We start from the raw sequence: 19,065 nt of genomic DNA on the forward strand, positions 1-19,065 counted from the left end.
TCTTGCAGGTCCACCATATATGATAATATGTGGCATCTAAACAATCACATCTCCAACATTTTGGTTGAACATTAGGATACATACACAATAGTTTCTTAGGATCTAAATGCCACCTATAAAACATTTTATAAAAATTTTCCCTCAAGTTCTGCGACTGTGTAAATTTAACATTCTGAACCCATATTTTTTCCCATGTTTCCAACATCACTGGTTTTGCGAAATTTTGTGCCCACTTTATCATACAATCTTTAACCAATTCAGTTTCCGAGTCTCTTTCTAACAAAACATTATAAACCCTCTTAATATGCATTGGTCCTTTCTCTTTTATATGTCTAACCGAGGAAGAGCCTCTTCTTGATGCAAGGGTGCACAGAGCTGCCAAAAGGCAGGAGTGGCTCCTCAGGAGGAGGTCTCCTCAAGAATAAGGCTTGGGGCTAATTGGCCACTCCCTTAGCCTATTTAAGGAGGAATGCCGACTGAAGCAATTTGCAGGGAACAACTTTGTTCGCATACCTTCGTGTCTTGTCTTGCTTATCTTATCAGCTTCCTGCAAATTGCTTCTGGGCACTCTGCCAACCACAGTAAGCTTTCAGTATTATTCTTTGAATTCTTGGCGGCTGTTAATGCAGTTAATTAACAGCCTTGTTGTAAAAAACTGGTTTATTTAGTAAACTAAGGTTTGAATGGACTTTGTGTGTGCTGCGTTCTTTGGGGTCCGTAGCTGGGGCAGAACAATACATTAAATATATTATATATTTTATATGCAGCCCCAAACAATTCCTCTTTACTCAATGCAGTCAAGTCAAGTGAAAAGTTGGACACCCATGGCTTATATCATAAAATTTAATATGTTATCAAAAACAGCATAAAATAATACTATGATCAAATGAAAATTATAATTAGTGCAAATAAGTATAATGGCTTTCTAAACAAGTCATGTTTGTGAGACTGCCTGAGTCCCTACTTTACAGCAGGAATCCCCAACCTGTCAGTCATGGCACCTAGCAGGCCTATTCGCAAACAGGCTGTGTGAGTGGCTGGCAGGTGCACACACATGCCCGCGCGAGCACAGTCCCATTTGCATGAGCATCGTGGAGGCTTCTGGCCCACTCATGAGAGCAACAGTTGCTCGCGCATGCACACATGCACCTTCCCCTCCCACAAAACCATTCCTTTACAATGGAAGGAACTCTGCTTTACAGGTGCAATAATAAGAATTTCTGTTTCAGTAGCACAATGTCTTCCTAGTCTTGAAATTCATGCCTAAAGGAAGTATTTGTGTTATGAGACAAGTGAATAGAATAGAATAGAATTCTTTATTGGCCAAGTGTGATTGGACACACAAGGAATTTGTCTTGGTGCATATGCTCTCAGTGTACATAAAAGAAAAGATACATTCATCAAGAATCATAAGATACAACACTTAATGATAGTCATAGGGAACACAGTCAATATAAATCTTAAGGATACCAGCAACAAGGTTACAGTCATACAGTTATAAGTGGGAGGAGATGGGTGATAGGAACGATGAGAAGATTAATAGTAGTGCAGACTTAGTAAATAGTTTGATAGTGTTGTGGGAATTATTTGTTTAGCAGAGTGATAGCGTTTGGGAAAAAACTGTTCTTGTGTCTAGTTGTTTTGGTGTGCAGTGCTCTATAGCATCATTTTGAGGTAGGATTTGAAATAGTTTATGTCCAGGATACGATGGGTCTGTAGATATTTTCACAGCCCTCTTTTTGACTCCTGCAGTATATAGGTCCTCAATGGAAGGCAGGTTGGTAGCAATTGTTTTTTCTGCAGTTCTAATTATCCTCTGAAGTCTGTGTCTGTCTTGTTAGATTGCGGAACCATAGTTTTATGATAAAAGTCCCAATGCTTCAGCCCAAAGTTCTGTCGAACTAAGGATCTCTTTTCTCACAAGGGCCAATCGGAGAATTTTAGGAAATCTTCCAGCAATGATTGTGCCCTACTCTGGTTTTCCAGCAAGTTGTGATATGCAACGTTGGAGGTCAGAGGAAGCATAATGCTTACATAAAGGTAGTTCTCAATGTACAACAGTTCATTTAGTCACCATTCAAAGCAGTGGTGAAATCCAAATTTTTTACTACCGGTTCTGTGGGCGTGGCTTGGTGGGCGTGGTGTGGCTTGGTGGGTGTGGCAGGGGAAGGATACTGCAAAATCTCCATTCCCTCCCCACTACTGGGGGAAGGATATTGCAAAATCTCCATTCCCACCCCACTCTGGGGCCAGCCAGAGGTGGTATTTGCCAGTTCTCTGAACTGCTCAAAATTTCCACTACCGGTTCTCCAGAACCTGTCAGAACCTGCTGGATTTCACCCCTGGTCCAAAGTTACAACATCACTAAAAAAGGTGATTTAGGAACATTTTTCACCCTTACGACCATTGCAGCATCCCCATGGTCACGTGATCAAAACTTGGATGCTTGGCAACTGAGTCATATTTATGATGGTCGCACTGTAGTGGGGTCATGTGATCCCCTTTTGTGACCCGCAAAGTCAGTGGGGAAGCCAGATTCATGTAACAACCATGTTACTAACGTTACAACTATAGTGATTCACTTAACAAATGTGGCAAGAAAAGTCGTAAAATGGGGCAGAACTCACTTAACGAATGTTTCACTTAGCAACAGGAAATTTGGGCAAAGCAGAAATTGGAGGACTACCTGTACTGACACAGAAGACTCTTTGCAACAAATAGCTCCTGATTGCCTAATTCGCCCATGATTCCATTGTCTAAATATTGCAGCGAAAAACACCTTATCCATCTGAATCTCTTACCAATAAAGAGCAAGAAAGATTTTATTTATATAAAATGTATTTATATATTCCAGTGAATCTGATAATTAATATTCTAAACTAAAAAGCAGAGCTGAGACCCTTAGAACTAAAACATATATGGACATAAAGGTTCTGCAGAAATTGAAATATCCAGTAGATGGCAGCAAAGATGCACAACTATTTGCTTCCATCTAGTGTTAAATTTATGTTTTACCAACAAAGAAATAAAGGGAGAATAGCAAAGATCTATTTCAAGCTATTTAGCTCTCATCAGCTAGCCATACCCTTCTGGGATTCAAATCTGGCTAGCTGATGAGAGCTAAACAGCTTGAAATAGACCTATATTAGTCTCCCTTTATTTCTTTGTTGGTAAAACATAAATTTAACACAAAAATAGTTTGTCACGAAAGCGACTGCCTGCGAAGGCTCCTGGATTGGGGCTGAAAAGTGAAAGTGGAAGCAGTATGCTCCATCCCATAATTGGGTAGACCAGGTTGCCCTGACAGACCGGTCTCACCAGAAAAAAAATACTTCCATCTAGTGGTTGTCTGGATTTTGCATCTCAGGTATGATATATCTGCTATACCCACCTTTAATTGGCACAACACAGGATATATTTTCCTTATTTGCAATACATTAAAAATACATTAAAAATGTGATCAGATCTTACCATGAAACAGTTGAAATACTACTTACTTATAAATTCTGTTGTGTTATCAAATAATGCTTCCCAAATCTCAAACCCAGTATCCTATGTACAGTAGATATTTCAACTCCCAAAATTCAGGAACCACCGTAACACTTGTTCATCTTCCTGGAAGTATTAATTAGGAATGAAGCAATTTAGTCAAGTATGATTTAGGGCCTCAGTGGAGATAATGAAATCATTGTCCCTCTAAAAAAAAATTATTTTAGATTTACTCTCTAAAAATGTGTTAGCATCAGCACTATTTTATAATTAAGTATTGATTTATTTATTCAAACAGACAAACATTATTGTAATTATCACTTAAGAGTTGTAATGTGAAAGTTATTGAAGTTGGAAGCTGTTATGTTTTATTTCTGTTTGACCTCTCTATTTACATATTTTTCCCCGTACACCAAAATGGATTAAAAAAAAAGCTGCCAAATTAAGATAACACTATACAGATATGATGAAATAGTCCCTGTAAGCATACATTCCATAATATATTTGATCATGTAAGTGCTATGCCTCTCAGTATTATTTTGGCTGCAAAAATGGAACCCCAGTCCCCGGGCCTTGAACCATTCAGAACTTGACCGTGGGGTGATGGGTGAGCACATGTGCGTGCATCCCCACCAGTGGTGGGTTTCAAAAAAATTTACTACTGGTTCTGTGGGTGTGGCTTGGTCGGTGTGGCTTGGTGGGCGTGGCAGGAGAAGGATACTGTAAAATCTCCATTCCCACCCCACTCCAGGGGAAGTTTACTGCAAAATCCCCATTTCCTTCCAATCAGCTGGGACTCAGGAGGCAGAAAATAGATGGGGGTGGGGCCAGTCAGAGGTGGTATTTATCGGTTCTCTGAACTACTCAAAATTTCCACTACCGGTTCTCCAGAACTGGTCAGAACCTGATGAAACCCACCTCTGATCCCCACTTGCATGAGCAACAGGCAAACACACACATGTTCCATTTGCACTGAGCCATGGTGGCACAGTGGTTAGAATGCAATTCTGCTGACTGTCAACTGCTAGCGGTTTGGCAACTCAAGGCTGACTCAGCCTTCCATCATTTTGAGGTTGGTAAAATGAGGACCCAGATTGCTGGGGGCAACAGGCTGACTCTTAGAAAGGGCTGTAAATCATTGCAAAGTGGTATATAAATCTAGGTGCTATTGTTATTGCACAAGCAGCATGCACACATGCAAATGGAGCTGCGCATGCGTGCATTTGCCCACCACTCATGTAGAATCATCTCTTCCCTCCCCCCTGCCAGTCCTCAAAGGTTGGGAAACTCTGGTCTAAGAGAAGTGGATAGAAAATGCATATCATCACTGACAGCCTTATAATACAATAATTTTATTTTCTTTCTGGACCCTTTCTTGAGCATTTCATAGTCTAGAATTTCCCGTGCTTGTATAAAAATTGCACAGAGTTAACATGATCATTGCATTGCTAAGCATGTGCAATTTTGATTTGCGTACAGGGAGTCCCGCCGTTAATAACAGCAATTGGAACAGGAATTGCTGTCGTTTTAAGCACAACATCATGTGACCATGCTTCTTAGCAACAGCGAATCCAGTACTCCCTGTTGCCATCATTAAGCAAATCACTGCACATTACTAAGTGATGATGTCATGTGGTTGCCATTTTACAATCTCTTGCTGAATTTCCAATTAAATTTCACTTACTGAAACCTGGCAAATGTGACTCTGTGTCAACCAGAACTCCAAGGACACATCATTAGTACCAGCGCTGTTGCAAGTTCAAACTGACACTGATCGAGTAGTCGTTAATCAAGGAACACTTACACTGTGGTATGATTTTTTTCAGTCAGTTTACGAATCTTTTTTTTTTTTTAAATCTGAAAATATTTTTAAAACATGCCAAATGAGGAACATCAAAAAAAAAAAGAAACACGTTAATTTTAGGTCTATCCATAGTTTTCTGTCTTGTAGAAGGGGAACATTGCCATGCTATCTTTCATACTGGTTGCAGAGAGAATTCCAGGAGTATAAACATAGCTAGGAGCGTTATTCCTTTATATGGAATTTATTGGGAGCTCTGTGGTTTTGAAACGTAGAAGTGGGTGTATCAGTGGTGGGTTCCCCCGGTTCGCACCGGTTCTATAGAACTGGTAGTAAAACCGGCGGGAGACTCCGCCCACCGACCCCGACGTCCCCAAAATGCTTCTGCGCATGCGCAGAAGAGTGCACGCATGTGGCCTCATTGCGAACCGGTAGAAAAGGTAAGTAGAACCCACCCCTGGGGTGTATGTATATACAGATGCATACCCAAGAAGAATTAAGTATAAACAAGAATTCCTAGCATGATAGTGTTCCTGCAATGAAATCATGATTATCAAACCCTTCTCAGAGGTGTTTGAATGGCAGATGTAGGAACAGAAAAATTGACTCGGTCTACTTTGATCTGGCCCAACGTGTCTCTTACTGTGTTAATACCCTAATTGATATTAGTAGGCTACCGGTAATTGCTTCCGCATCAGAGCTTTTAAGTAAAGTATGAGGTGACTATCAATTTAAAATATTTTGTTGATTGTATTTCATTTCAGGTTTTTTTTTAATTACAAAAGAAAAGCCTCTTTAGAATAAATGTTTGTTTAATGTTATTGTAACCGCTACAATGCAATACTCATTTGTAATTACCATGCTGTGTTATTATTATTTTTTTTAAAAAAAGGAATAAAATGAAATTCGTTTAAAGTTATACTTTAAAAAAAACTCAAAAGGCATGAGGTTGCAAAACACATTCACGATTGCAATTTTGAGAACCCTGTCAAGATATCACTAGGCGTAATGTTCTTCCTTCACTTGCTGCGAATTGAGGTCTTAACATTTTGTAATGAACGAAGGTTTTGGTTAACCTTGGCTCTGGCAGACCTCATTAAAATAGCAGCCTGTCAGTTTCAAGTTTTAAAATATCAGTCCTGTCAGTTTTATATTCAATAGAATAATCTACAATTTTATTTAGGATATATTTTGTATGGAGTTTGTGTGTCCCAAGTAGTGGGAAAAGAAAACATTAGTCAATATTGCCATCTAGAGGACAAGAAATTTTCAAGTCTTGTCATACATGAAAGGAGCAATTCTTGAAATATCACACACACACACACACACACACACACACACACACTAGCAGAACAGAAGACTAAGGTATTTTTATACTGGAATTATTTCACGTGATTATGGTTAGTCACATACAGTTAGGATTTTAAACCTATGTTTCTGTTTCTGTTATTTTGTTTAATTCTGTTGTCTAACTTTCTGTCTTCATGATGGGCTTTATATACAGACCGTTATCCAGCAGTCCCAGCAATGCCTAATGTTGAAGTTTTATATATTTATTTATTAGATTATTATCCCGCCTTTATTACTTTATAAGTAACTCAAGACAGCGAACATTATTATTTTTACAACAAGGTCTAAAATAAAATTTATTTGAAGTTATACCTTAAAAAATTCAAAAGGCATGATGCACTCATACATGAGTCCATCATGTATGTATTGCATCATGCATACATACATGATGCAATTCACGATGTAATCGTCCTTCTTCCTCCTATTTTTCCCACAACAAGAACTCAGTGAGGTGGATTGAGCTGAGAGAAAGTGATTGGTCCAAAATTACCCAGCCAGCTTTCATGCCTAGGTCAGAACTAGAATTCTTGCCTGATTTTTCTAGTCTGGTGCATTAATCTCTAGAGCAAACTGGTTGTCATCACATATTACAGAAACGTCAGTAATAATAAGTAAGGCAACTTCACAATTTCTGCATTAATCACTGCATTTCATGTAGTTTAACCCAGTAAATATATCTTGGAGAGCCATGCAAAGATCTTGATCAGACCTTGAACTCTTCCATGGTTTCTATTTGTGTTTTCTTGTGTCTTTCAAGGGAAAAGATAGATAAGAATCAGAAAGCAATGATATGCATTAAAAAGATACAGAGGCCCTTCTACTAGCTCAATTCTAGAGCTATTAGAGTAGTTGTGGGTGTGGTAATTTCACGATGGTAACTTAAATCCATTTCTCAAAAGAATAAGAGCAAAAATGTTGCCTTGTAGCAGGGGTGAAATGTAAAATTTGTTAATACCGGTTCTGTGGATGTGGCTTGGTTGGAGGTAATATGACTGGGTGGGCATTGCCAACTTTTTTTTAAAAAATTTTCAAAGCATTTTTTCTAATGCTTTGAAAAGCCTCTGCCAATCAAGCAACTCAGCTGGGATCGTCAGAGACTTTTCAAAGCATTTTTTTTACCACCTCTTTGGCCAAGAGGTTGCAGAAAAAAATGCTTTGAAAAGCCTCTGACAATCCCAGCTGAGCCGCGCGATCATCAGAGGCTTTTTTTTTTTTTACTTTTAAAAGCATTTTTTCGTCGGAAGAGGTTGTAGAAAAAATGCTTTTAAAAGTAAAAAAAAGCCTCTGATGATCATGCAGCTCAGCTGGGCATGGGGGGGGGGGAAAGGATTTTTGCTACCGGTTCTCTGAACCACCCGCCGCCATCGGGCGATCCTGTCCGAACTGGGAGCATTTCACCCCTGCCTTGTAGAGATGATAATACTTTAGTGAAGTCACCATCACTGCTCTGGAGTTGCTGCATGTTTTTAGATACAATATATGTAGGGAGATGTACAGTTTTGGTGGCCAATGGTGCCCCCCAGCCTGAGTGGGATACCATGCATTTCACAAGTGTTTAATCTCTATCTATGTGGGGCTTGATATCAGCAAATACCAGATTGTGGATATTTATCTTATACCCAAATTTATTGGTAAAAATTGGGACAGTCAGCTATTGAAGATGTAAAGAGTTAATGTTTCTTAAAAGAAACAGAAAAAGTCTTCCTAAAAGAATGCAAGTTCAAGAAGAGAGAAATATGTTGTTGTTCCACATGTAGAGAGATGCATCCTAAAGCAGGGGTCTCCAACCTTGGCAACTTTAAGACTTGTGGACTTCAACTCCCAGAATTCCTCAGCCAGAAGAATTCTGGGAGTTGAAGTCCACAAGTCTTAAAGTTGCCAAGATTGGAGACCCCTGTCCTAAAGCAATGGTCTCCAACCTTTGCAGCTTGGTGTCGCCAGTGGGAGGGGTACAGGGATACCGGGCCACGCAAGTGGCAGGCCAGTACACACACATGCGCAGCTCAACTTGCACGAGTGATGGGATGGCGCTCATATGCATGCAGGCACTGCTCCACTTGCACAAGTCGAGCTGCGTGTGCAGGAGTGTTTGCTAACATTCCCATATTTCAAAGCCTATGATTGTCCATCAGCCTGGATCCAGCCAACCTAGCATATTGTGGGTTGTTGCAGCTTGGCCACTGGGATATATCATTCAAGGATCCCAGCCTGCATGGCCACAGGCCTTTATCCTGTAGCTGTGACCCTGATCCTAATACATACCCCATATTTATTGAATTCTTTGAATATTTTTCAGAAACAGGCTTTACTGGGTTTTTTTTTAACCAAATACCTTCCCTTTGTCTTGTTATTAGGTAATTGACATTAAAGAAAAACTAAAGCTTTCCAAAAAGTTCTGGTCTACATTACCGTACACCATCTGCAAGGAAGAAACAGTGACTGCTGGTACATCTAATGAAGAGGATTGCTGGAATGGACACACCAAAGCTAAGTAAGTGAGAAAAAAAACAATAAAAACAATATTTACAGATGAAACATCGCATGTAGTGTCTAGAAGGCTTTGCTCTGTTTTATGACACTTTGTCAATTGAACACAAGGAACACTGGCATTCTTTGTCCATAACTAATGAAAGCTTTCTCTCTCCATTGTAATGCCTCCAAGGTCCCTTCCAATTCTTCATTCTGTTCTGTTCTAAACATGAAAATATTCTCTCCCATCTATCTTCCTCTGTAGAATAGGCCAGTGGTGGGATTCAAGTAATTTAACAACTGGTTCTCTGCCCTAATGATTTCTTCCAACAACCAGTTTGCCAAACTGCTCAGAAAGTTAACAGCTGGTTTTCCCAAAGTGGTGGGAACTGGCAGAATCCCACCACTGGAATAGGCCATTTAGGAATTTTGAGATTTTGAGCCATGGTTACTCAGGAAATACAGTGATATTTTATAATTTTTTGGAAAAGGGAACTATTTGTTTGCATCAGTGGTGAAATCCGGTGGTGGGTGTGGCAGGGGAAGGATACTGCAAAATCCCCATTCCCTCCCCACTACTGGGATAAGGATACTGCAAAATCTCCATTCCCACCTCACTCTGGGGCCAGCCAGAGGTGGTAACTGCCAGTTCTCCAAACTGCTCAAAATTTCCACTACCGGTTCTCCACAACCTGTCAGAACGTGCTGGATTTCACCTCTGGTTTGCATCCATTCTAGGAAGACACCCCTCCCCGAAACATAAGACACCATAGAATGAGTGAATGATCCTATAAGCATATTTATCACAAAAGATGAATGTATAAGTCATGGACGAATGTTCTTGTCTCGGTAAATAACGCCATCGAAGTGCAATCATTACAGTGATGTGTCTTAATTCTCCATTCTGGTGTACAGGTATCTACCTGAGATCATGAATGATGGACTCACCAATCAGATAAACAATCCTGAGGTTGATGTGGACATCACCCGGCCTGATACCTACATAAGACAGCAAATTATGGCACTAAGAGTAATGACCAACAAACTAAAAAATGCATACAATGGGAATGATGTGAACTTTCAGGACACAAGTAAGACATTATGTAGGCAATTTTCTCTGCTGCAACCTTGCTTTTTTACTTTTAAAACTAGTAGCAATCTGCATTGAAATTACTGTCTGTCTTCTTCCTGTATCCAGTGGCTAGACACCACTGTGGGTGGGCCTTTGGACAGAATAAGTAAGGTCATATCATAAATGGAGGTGGGAACCAGGTTTTTCCACGTTGATTTAATCAGGGTACAGTGCTTCATTTTTTTAACAGTATTAAGTCAATTTCAGGGCTTATAATACTATTGAGTTTGTTTCTCACTTCTGAATGAAGTGGAAATACTTTGCTAATTTTTCAGCAATCACAGAGAACAAGCTGAAAGCTGAAAAAGATGTTCTGAAGACTCTGTGTGGTCTTGAAACTGTTGCTTTTTGGTTGACTTATAAAGAACAGTCTTACATATATGAATCAAATGGTAGAGATCCATCCACTCTATCGCCATCCAAGCCTTACTTTTACTTTCAGTGGTTTTATGAGTTTTCACAAGCTAAGGTCTTCCATGTCTACAAGGAGGAGGTCATACAGCAGGGGTGTCAAACCTGATTGCATTGAGGGCCACATCAGGGTTGTATTTTACCCCGGAGGGGCTGGGGGGGTCATGGATGGGTGTGTGTGGCCAGCTCCATGTCACTCGAGGCTCCATTTTCAGGTGTAATAGGCTCCTGCAGCCCTCTGCCAACAAAAACAGAGCTCAGGGAGGCCGCGTGCAGATTTCCATTTTCACTGGCAGGGGGCTGCATGAGGCTGTCACAGCTGAAAACGGAGCCTGGGAGGGTCACACATGACCCTCCTGAACACCGTTTTTGCTGGCAGAGGCACCACGGGCCGGTCCTTCACTGTTTCCAGGGTGGCCCCGCGGGCCAGATCTAAGCACTCTGTGGACCAGATGCGGCCTGCAGCCTTGAGTTTGACACCCCCTGTCCTACAGTATAAAACAAAACCAGTCTATTTATCCCACCCAGAAAATTTCTGCTATATGATGAGCAGAGACTGGACACCATCCAGCTGCTCTGCTTCTAGATTAAATCATAGAATCATAGAGCTGGAAGGGGCCTTGGAGGTCTTCTAATCCAAGCTCCTGCTCAAGGCAGGAACCTGTGCCATTCTCATTCAAATGGTTGTCCACTCTATTTTTGAAAACCTCCAGTAAGATGCCCACCTAAGGCAACACCTACCCCTAAATCAGAAGATAAGAAATGGTACCCAACTGCACAGTTTCCTTTCAGAGAGCAAGAGATTGTATCTCTCTTACAAAAAACAGAAAGTGTGTGTGGGTATGTGCACATGTGTAACATGTGTAACATGAAATCTGCTATACTAGAAAGGTTCCCTCCGGCCATCCTGCTTCTCCCACACAGGTTGCTCCAGGCCTGTCCTGATGCAGCTTAACTCTACACTTGTCTTGAAAACTGCTGTCATGACTCTTTAGCAGCACCATGCAAAGGATTCAGTTCAGAGTGCAGGCCCCAAAATTCATTTCCTGGACAATCCTCCTGCTGGTGTATGCTTCCAATTTTCTGTTCCAGGAAAACAGCCCTCCATTACTTTCCTTTTGGGGGGCAGATTTTATTGGACGGACATATTTTATACATCTGTCGGTGTATACAAAACTATATTAAGTTATATCAAATTCATCAAAATGCACATGTGTGTTAGCACAGCAACCAGCTTTAAAATAAAAATTCCTTTCTTCCCTGCATTTTTTCTATTGGTTAGTGGTGCCTCACTCGTTATACTGTAACACCTGTTTGATGGGCAGAATATCCCTGGTTTGATCTACCGATTTTTAGTTTTATTTGGTGATTGATCAGCAAGGAAATTACATTTAGGAGAAAACAGTTCTAAAATATCTAAAAGGGATTAGAAGAAATACTATGGCATACCTTAAAGACACTCTAGAACCGTGATGGCGAACCTATGGCACGCGTGCCACAGGTGGCACGCAGAGCCCTTTCTGCGGGCACGCCAGTCATTGCCCCAGCCCAGCTCCACCGCACATGCGTGCACCTCCCATCGGCCAGCTGGTCTTCGGGTCTCTGCCGCGCATGCACGGGGGCAGGGCCTTCCCCAATCTCTGCAGGTTCCACCCTCTGCAGGTGCCTCTCCGTGGCAGGAAGGCAGGAGAAAGCTATGATGCAATGGGGGGAGAAACTTTGGAGATTGTGGAAGGCAGGAGGCAGCTAGGACTCAGTGGGGGGAGAAACTTTGGAGATTGTGGAAGGCAGGAGGCAGCTAGGATTCGATGGGGGAGAAACTTTGGAGATCGTGGAAGGCAGGAGGCAGCTAGGATTCAGTGGGGGGAGAAACTTTGGAGATTGTGGAAGGCAGGAGGCAGCTAGGATTCGATGGGGGAGAAACTTTGGAGATCGTGGAAGGCAGGAGGCAGCTAGGACTCAGTGGGGGGAGAAACTTTGGAGATTGTGGAAGGCAGGAGGCAGCTAGAATTCGATGGGGGAGAAACTTTGGAGATTGTGGAAGGCAGGAGGCAGCTAGGACTCAGTGGGGGGAGAAACTTTGGAGATTGTGGAAGGCAGGAGGCAGCTAGGATTCGATGCGGGAGAAACTTTGGAGATCGTGGAAGGCAGGAGGCAGCTAGGATTCGATGGGGGAGAAACTTTGGAGATCGTGGAAGGCAAGAGGCAGCTAGGATTCGATGGGGTTGACCTGGAAGACAAAACGGGAGCCCAGGGCACATGCGCAGGGGGTGCATGCGCAGGGGAGTGCATGCGCAGGGGGATGCATGCACAGGGGGCGCAGGGGGTGCATGCACAGGGAACGTGCATGCATGCACAGGGTGTATGCGTGAGGGGCACTCACATTGCATTTTAGGGGTTGTGGCATGCGCACATGCATTCATGCATGTGCGCGCGTGCTTTGGGCACTCGGCACCAAAAAGGTTAACCATCACTGCTCTAGAACAATACTTAAAAGTAAGAGGTAAAGTTCCCCCCCCCCGCACATGCATGCTAGTCGTTTCCAGTTCTAGGGGGCAGTGCTCATCTCCGTTTCTAAGGTGAAGAGCCAGCGCTGTCCAAAGACGTCTCTGAGGTCATGTGGCCGGCATGACTAAACGTCGAAGGCGCACAGAGCGCTGTTACCTTCCCACCAAAGTGGTCCCTGTTTTTCTACTTGCATTTTTTATGTGCTTTCGAACTGCTAGGTTGGCAGAAGCTGGGACAAATAACGGGAGCTCACTCCATTACGCGGCACTAGGGATTCGAACCGCTGAACTGCTGAACTTTCGATCGACAAGCTCAGCGTCTTAGCCACTGAGCCACTACGTTCCTCTGAGAACAATACTTAGATGTGGTCAAAGAAGTAAAAGTAAATTGATCTGATAATAACAACTTAAGATAAAACAATCAGGATATTAAATAAAGAACAGAGGTAAATAATTCCTGATGAGCATCTGCATAAAGAGGACAATATAAAATAACATGTTCCATTATTTCAATTATTCCTCCACCACATGGACTCTGTGCAAAGGGGATCTTTTGATATCTCTTTTCAGTCACAGTTGTTAGAAAAGCATTGAACCTGGCCAAGGTTAAGGCCCGTCTGCATTTTGGAAGCAACTAAAAAGTATCTGGCTGGTTGGAAGAGATGTGCAAAGGGGTCTATGACAACTCACCATGGCCATCTCAGCACAGCCAACTTGCCACGGGACAACTCACCACAGGACAAGAGTTATACTAATATGGAAGAAATAGTGGGATAGAATTATTGAAGAAAGGATGCCAAAGGAGGGACAAAAATAGTATGTGAATGGCAAGAATTAAAATAATGTTTAGCTATTTTAAATGATTAAATTGAATTGTTGAATTTTCCCGCAACAAGTTGGCTGTAGTAAGTTGGCCACGGCCAGTTGGCTGTAGCAAATTGTCCAATTCCAGTGCAGAGTAACTTAGGAAGATATTTCTAAACAGAGCTGGTAAATCTGCTTGCAGCTCTAAATCAATGACCCGATCCCCAGGCTGAAATTTAGCAAGATTTTTTTCCCTTCTCTTTTTTTTAAGTTTTTTATTTTTATTTTTTATCAACATATTCAAATGTACAGTCGTTTGTCCATCATTAATCATTATTCATTCATCTTGTTCTTTAACTTCCATTTGCTATTTAGTTGTTCGGGTCTGTTCTTCTACCATCTCCTTCCTTTATTTTAATACAGCCTTTCCTTTTCTTCCCTTCTCTCTCCTCTTCTGTTTCTTTCTACTTTCCTCATTCCTCCTCTCCTTCCCTTTTCTACTTCATCTCCTCTTTCCCCTCTCCTCTCTTCTTCCCCCCTTTCTTACCCTCTCTCTTTCTCTTTCCCCCTTCTTTCTTTCCCTCCTTTTCCCATTCTTCTTTTCTTCTCTGAAATTTAGCAAGATTTTTTCCCCTTCTTTGTGCTACCTACTATTCTATTGATCTGTTAATATTTTGATAATTCCATCTAACTTCCATTTTATTGTTTTTCCTGTCGCTTGACTTAAAAGCATTTCACACACAGCTCCCAAGTACCTCTGTATGGTTATTTGGCATATTTGAGAGATGGAGTGAAACCCTTTGATTTCCCGTGCCTGGAAAAATGACAGTGAAAAATATCATGGCATAACTAAGCCCTGTGGACCTTCCTGCTTGCAAAGATTCTAAACCATTTAGAAGAAAGAAATGGAAAGGAACAATAAGCATTTTCACCTGAAGTTTGGAAGCATGTTAAGATACTTCTGTGTAGCCAGAAGCATGCAAACATTTAAAGCAGGGTTGTCCTGTCTATCCACATCCCACAAAGCTAATGGCACGTCTTGGGTTCCAGCACTCTTTGACTGGCACAGCATAGCCCAGCCCAGGGGAAGCAAAGGGTTGGGGTTTTTCTGACCTAGGCTTCCTGAGTAAAAAGCACACAATTAGTCCCAAAAACCCTCTTTTTATTTCAACAGCTGTGAAATGAGTCACAAATAGTTTGTAAAGAGTCCGACAGAAGTCTGGCACAGTCCTTCGGGATAAGGCTAATAAACACCCACCTTTATCTCCCTTGACACGCTGCCAAAAACCTAATTGGCAATTAGCTTTGCAAGGCCCCATGGAGCACAGAGTCAAAATGGAGCTTCAGAATTTAAACCAACCAAAATGAACAAAGCTGCTTCCTGCAAAGGTTCACGTGCCTTTGCTTCTCCTTTATGTCTTATGGGAGGGGCCAATCATCTCCAAGCCCTACTCCCAAGTCGTCCCTTTTGTCTTAACTGTTCTTGCCTTCTGGCAGCTCTGCGCATGCGCGCACTGAGAACAGGCTTCCCCTGTTCCTCTGCCTCACTGATGTCTGACTCTGGAGGCTCCGGAGGCAGCCCATAACTCCCAGATGGCCCTGGCCCCCTCTCTGCCTCTGACGCAGAGCCCTTGTCCGAGCCTTCCCCAGACTCCAGGACTGGCCCATGTTCCTCCCCAACCTCCTCACTGTCCGACTCTGCTGCCAGCTCCACAGGCCGCCAGCAGACCACAACAGGGATACTCCTTGGTTGGCTTCTGAAAACTCTATATATGTAGGCCATAGAGCAAAAGACGAATGCACAACACTTATCTTGTGCTAATGTAAAAGCTTCGTTGAAAATTTCTGTATTAGAATGAACCTTTAATAAACACTTGAAAAACTGGCTTTTAAACTTCTCTCCCATTGAGAGAATATGTTTAGAACTATGCTACTTTTTTTTTCATTTTATACACAAACACACAAGAATGTGTTTGTGTTTATTGATTGATTTATTGAGTATAAACACACACGCACATGTTACTTTAAGATTCTTTAATAGTTTCATAGTATGTACTGTAGATGTTATGCTGATTTACCAAAAAGGCTTAAAATGAAACCTGTAGACATCTATGTAAAATTAATGGGGTAAAAACTGAAGAGCTTTCTTCTCACCAAATAAAGAATAGTTAACTACATTTTAAATATGTTAGGGGTGGTTAAATTCAGCAGCATCAGGGGAAAAAAATAACTAAAGTTATCTTATCTTTATTCTGCTCAGAAAATACTGTGGTTAAGAATGTGACTTGTACATAAGTACCAAGTACTATATGGATTTAAAAAACAAAACAAAACATGGCAGTGGTTCCCTTTCTTTTTTCATATGTGCACACATGACATTTTTATTTTTGTACAATATCTACCTCAGAAACTAGCTGCTCTACCTTGCCTTGTTGGGGGAGGGGAGTTGTGACATGCCCAGATCAATAAATCTTTCAACATTAAGTGTCACCCGGACAGAGCTGTTCCTCCTTAGATGTTCACATTATTTTATTACAGCTAGTCCTCGAGCTACGACCACAATTGAGGCCAAAATTTATCTTGCTAAGTGAGAAATGTATTAAGCAGGTTTTGCCCTATTTTACGACTTTTCTTGTCAAATTCGTTAACTGAATCACTGCAGTTGTTAAATTAGTAACACGGTTGTTAAGTGAATCTGGTTTCCCCATTGACTTTACTTGTCGGAAGGTCGCAAAAAAATGATCACATGACCCCACTGCACTGCAACCGTCGTAAATGTGAGTCAGTTGTCAAACATCCGAGTATAAATTACGCAACCATGGGAATGCTGCAATGGTCATAAAAAGTAAGTCATAAGTCACTTTTTTCAGCGCCGTTGTAACTTCGAACAGTCACTAAATGAACTGTTGTAAGTCAAGGACTACCTGTATTATCTAAGACGGGGTGGCCAAATGTGGCTCTTTTACAACCTGTGGACTTCAACTCCCAGAATTCCTGAGACAGCCACAGGTTGTAAAAGAGCCACATTTGCCCACCCCTGAAGAGGAATGCTGGGTTACTTAAGATATTTTATTCATTTTTCCAGCATTATTACACATGTTGAATTTTTTAATATATAACCCTCCTATATGCAAAGACAAAATAACTTTTGTTTTAAATGAAATATTAATAGATAAATAAGTTCCCCTGGAGAAAAAAAAAAGGTTATTTTTTCAATAAATTTGGCTAAGAATATCCTGTAAAAACACTGCTATACCTCTCACTACATTTGTGGAAATATCCAGGTTGCAATTTGCTAACAGATTTTCGGTTTGCTATTTCAATTCTGTTATTTCTTTGGGCCCAAACTCATGGCTCAAGCGGGTATTTTAATAATTTTGTGTCAGCAGAAAAAAAGGCAGCTATGTATTTTTCAAAAATTCAAATTAAATAATTCGCTCCTTATGTTTGCTTCAATGTGTGGCCTTTTGAGAGTATCTTTGTGGGCTCTCTGTGTGACCCTGGCAGATCCTTCTTCCACAGGTAACACCCCTGCCTTATGGTCAATGTGGGACCTACTATGAGGTCCTGGGAAGGAGTTCTGCACCAGCCCTCCTGGAAGCTGATGGTCCAGCAAGTGGTACACTCAGACCAGTGGTGAAATCCAAATTTTTTTACTACCGGTTCTGTGGGCGTGGCTTGGTGGGCGTGGTATGACTTGGTGGGCATGGCAGGGGAAGGATACTGCAAAATCTCCATTCCCACCCCACTCCAGGGGAAGGATACTGCAAAATCCCCATTCCCTCCTCACTCCTGGGGGAAGGATATTGCAAAATCTCCATTCCCACCCCACTCTGGGGCCAGCCAGAGGTGGTATTTGCCGGTTCTCTGAACTGCTCAAAATTTCCGCTACCAGTTCTCCAGAACCTGTCAGAACCTGCTGGATTTCATCCCTGACTCAGACCCATCAGGCAGTGTCTCTCAGACAATGAAAGTCACCTGGAGCTACTCCACTTTCTGTGTATACAGCTTGAGCTGTTCTCTAAAGCTCTTCCCTGATTTCTCTCTTTCTCTCCCTGGTCCTACAGGTGAAGAAGCCAGTGGCTCCGGTAGTGGAAGCGGCTGTACAGATGACATTTGTCCAACAGAATTTGAATTCATCACCACAGAAACTCCTCTCATTGACTCAGACAGGAGGGAAGTGGACTCTTCAGCCAGCCAGCCCAGCCCATCCGTCCTCACGGGCTTCCTCCTCCTTACAGTCTTTCTCCTGCAAAGACACTGCAGATAATCCTGGCTCTGGTCAGCCCTGACTGCCTTTTAGCTATTGAAAAAGAACAGAACAGCCAATTTGCTCCTTTTCTGATGCCCTCAGACAATGGACCAGACCACCAACCCTTACGGTTTTCTACCAGAAAGAAGCGGCCCTGCCTCCTGCCCAGTTTGGCACTTTCACGGAGAGTGCTGAGGCCTAGAAGAGCCTCTTCTGGTTTCCATCTGGGGAAGGCAATGTCTGCTTCTCAGCGATCTCTTCTCTCACACTTTTATTCCAGAAGACTTTTCAGAATATGATTTGCTTTTATGCTTCAGAAAGAAAGAAAAAAAGAAAGAAAATGGGGGGGGGAATTTAGGGGACCCAACATGGGCTTTTATTTTTATTTCTTTTTTTCCCATTAGAAAGAAAAAGAGAACGGGAAGAAGAAACACATTGAAAATAAAGCTATTCCAAGGCCGAATAATAAGCACGTACATATGCACACACACAGGAAAGCAAAGCCTTCTTATCTAGGACACTTCTGTATTGCACTTCAAATCACCAAAATGATGTTAGTCACTGAGAGAATATCTTGGAGTTTGGTGCTTTGTTTTGGTTTTGTAACACAGGTATAAACTATGTTTATTCTTAACTGTCAATGGAAGAGTTGACAGAGAGGTTTGAAGCAAAAATAGGACACTTTCTGAGAACGAGAATAGCACCTTCCTGTCCCTTTGCTCTCACCAGTTGGTGTTTGCCAACTAAGGTTTTTGTTGCAGTTGGTTTGACCCATGTTACAGCATGGGCACAGGAATGCCCTATGGGGGCATCTGCAGGACGGTGTCAAAACAAATCAAAATGGCAGCCA

General features: G+C 41.8%; 1 protein-coding gene across 1 annotated transcript in view; it reads left to right on the top strand.

The window, feature by feature from the left end:
• Positions 1 to 18,754, top strand: part of GPC6 (glypican 6) — a 943,187-nt gene extending 924,433 nt beyond the window's left edge. Inside the window, exons 7-9 of the mRNA XM_070943027.1 lie at positions 8,995 to 9,131; positions 10,025 to 10,200; positions 18,031 to 18,754. Of these exons, the coding sequence (XP_070799128.1) occupies positions 8,995 to 9,131; positions 10,025 to 10,200; positions 18,031 to 18,233 (516 nt within the window). The 3' untranslated portion in view covers positions 18,234 to 18,754. The remainder of the gene's footprint in view (positions 1 to 8,994; positions 9,132 to 10,024; positions 10,201 to 18,030) is intronic.
• Positions 18,755 to 19,065: the final 311 nt, after the last annotated feature.

This window comes from Pituophis catenifer, unplaced genomic scaffold (genome assembly GCF_029215685.1).
Source record: "Pituophis catenifer annectens isolate HBS135680 unplaced genomic scaffold, rPitCat1.0.hap2 SCAF_4, whole genome shotgun sequence".
NCBI classification, from domain to species: Eukaryota; Metazoa; Chordata; class Lepidosauria; order Squamata; family Colubridae; genus Pituophis; species Pituophis catenifer.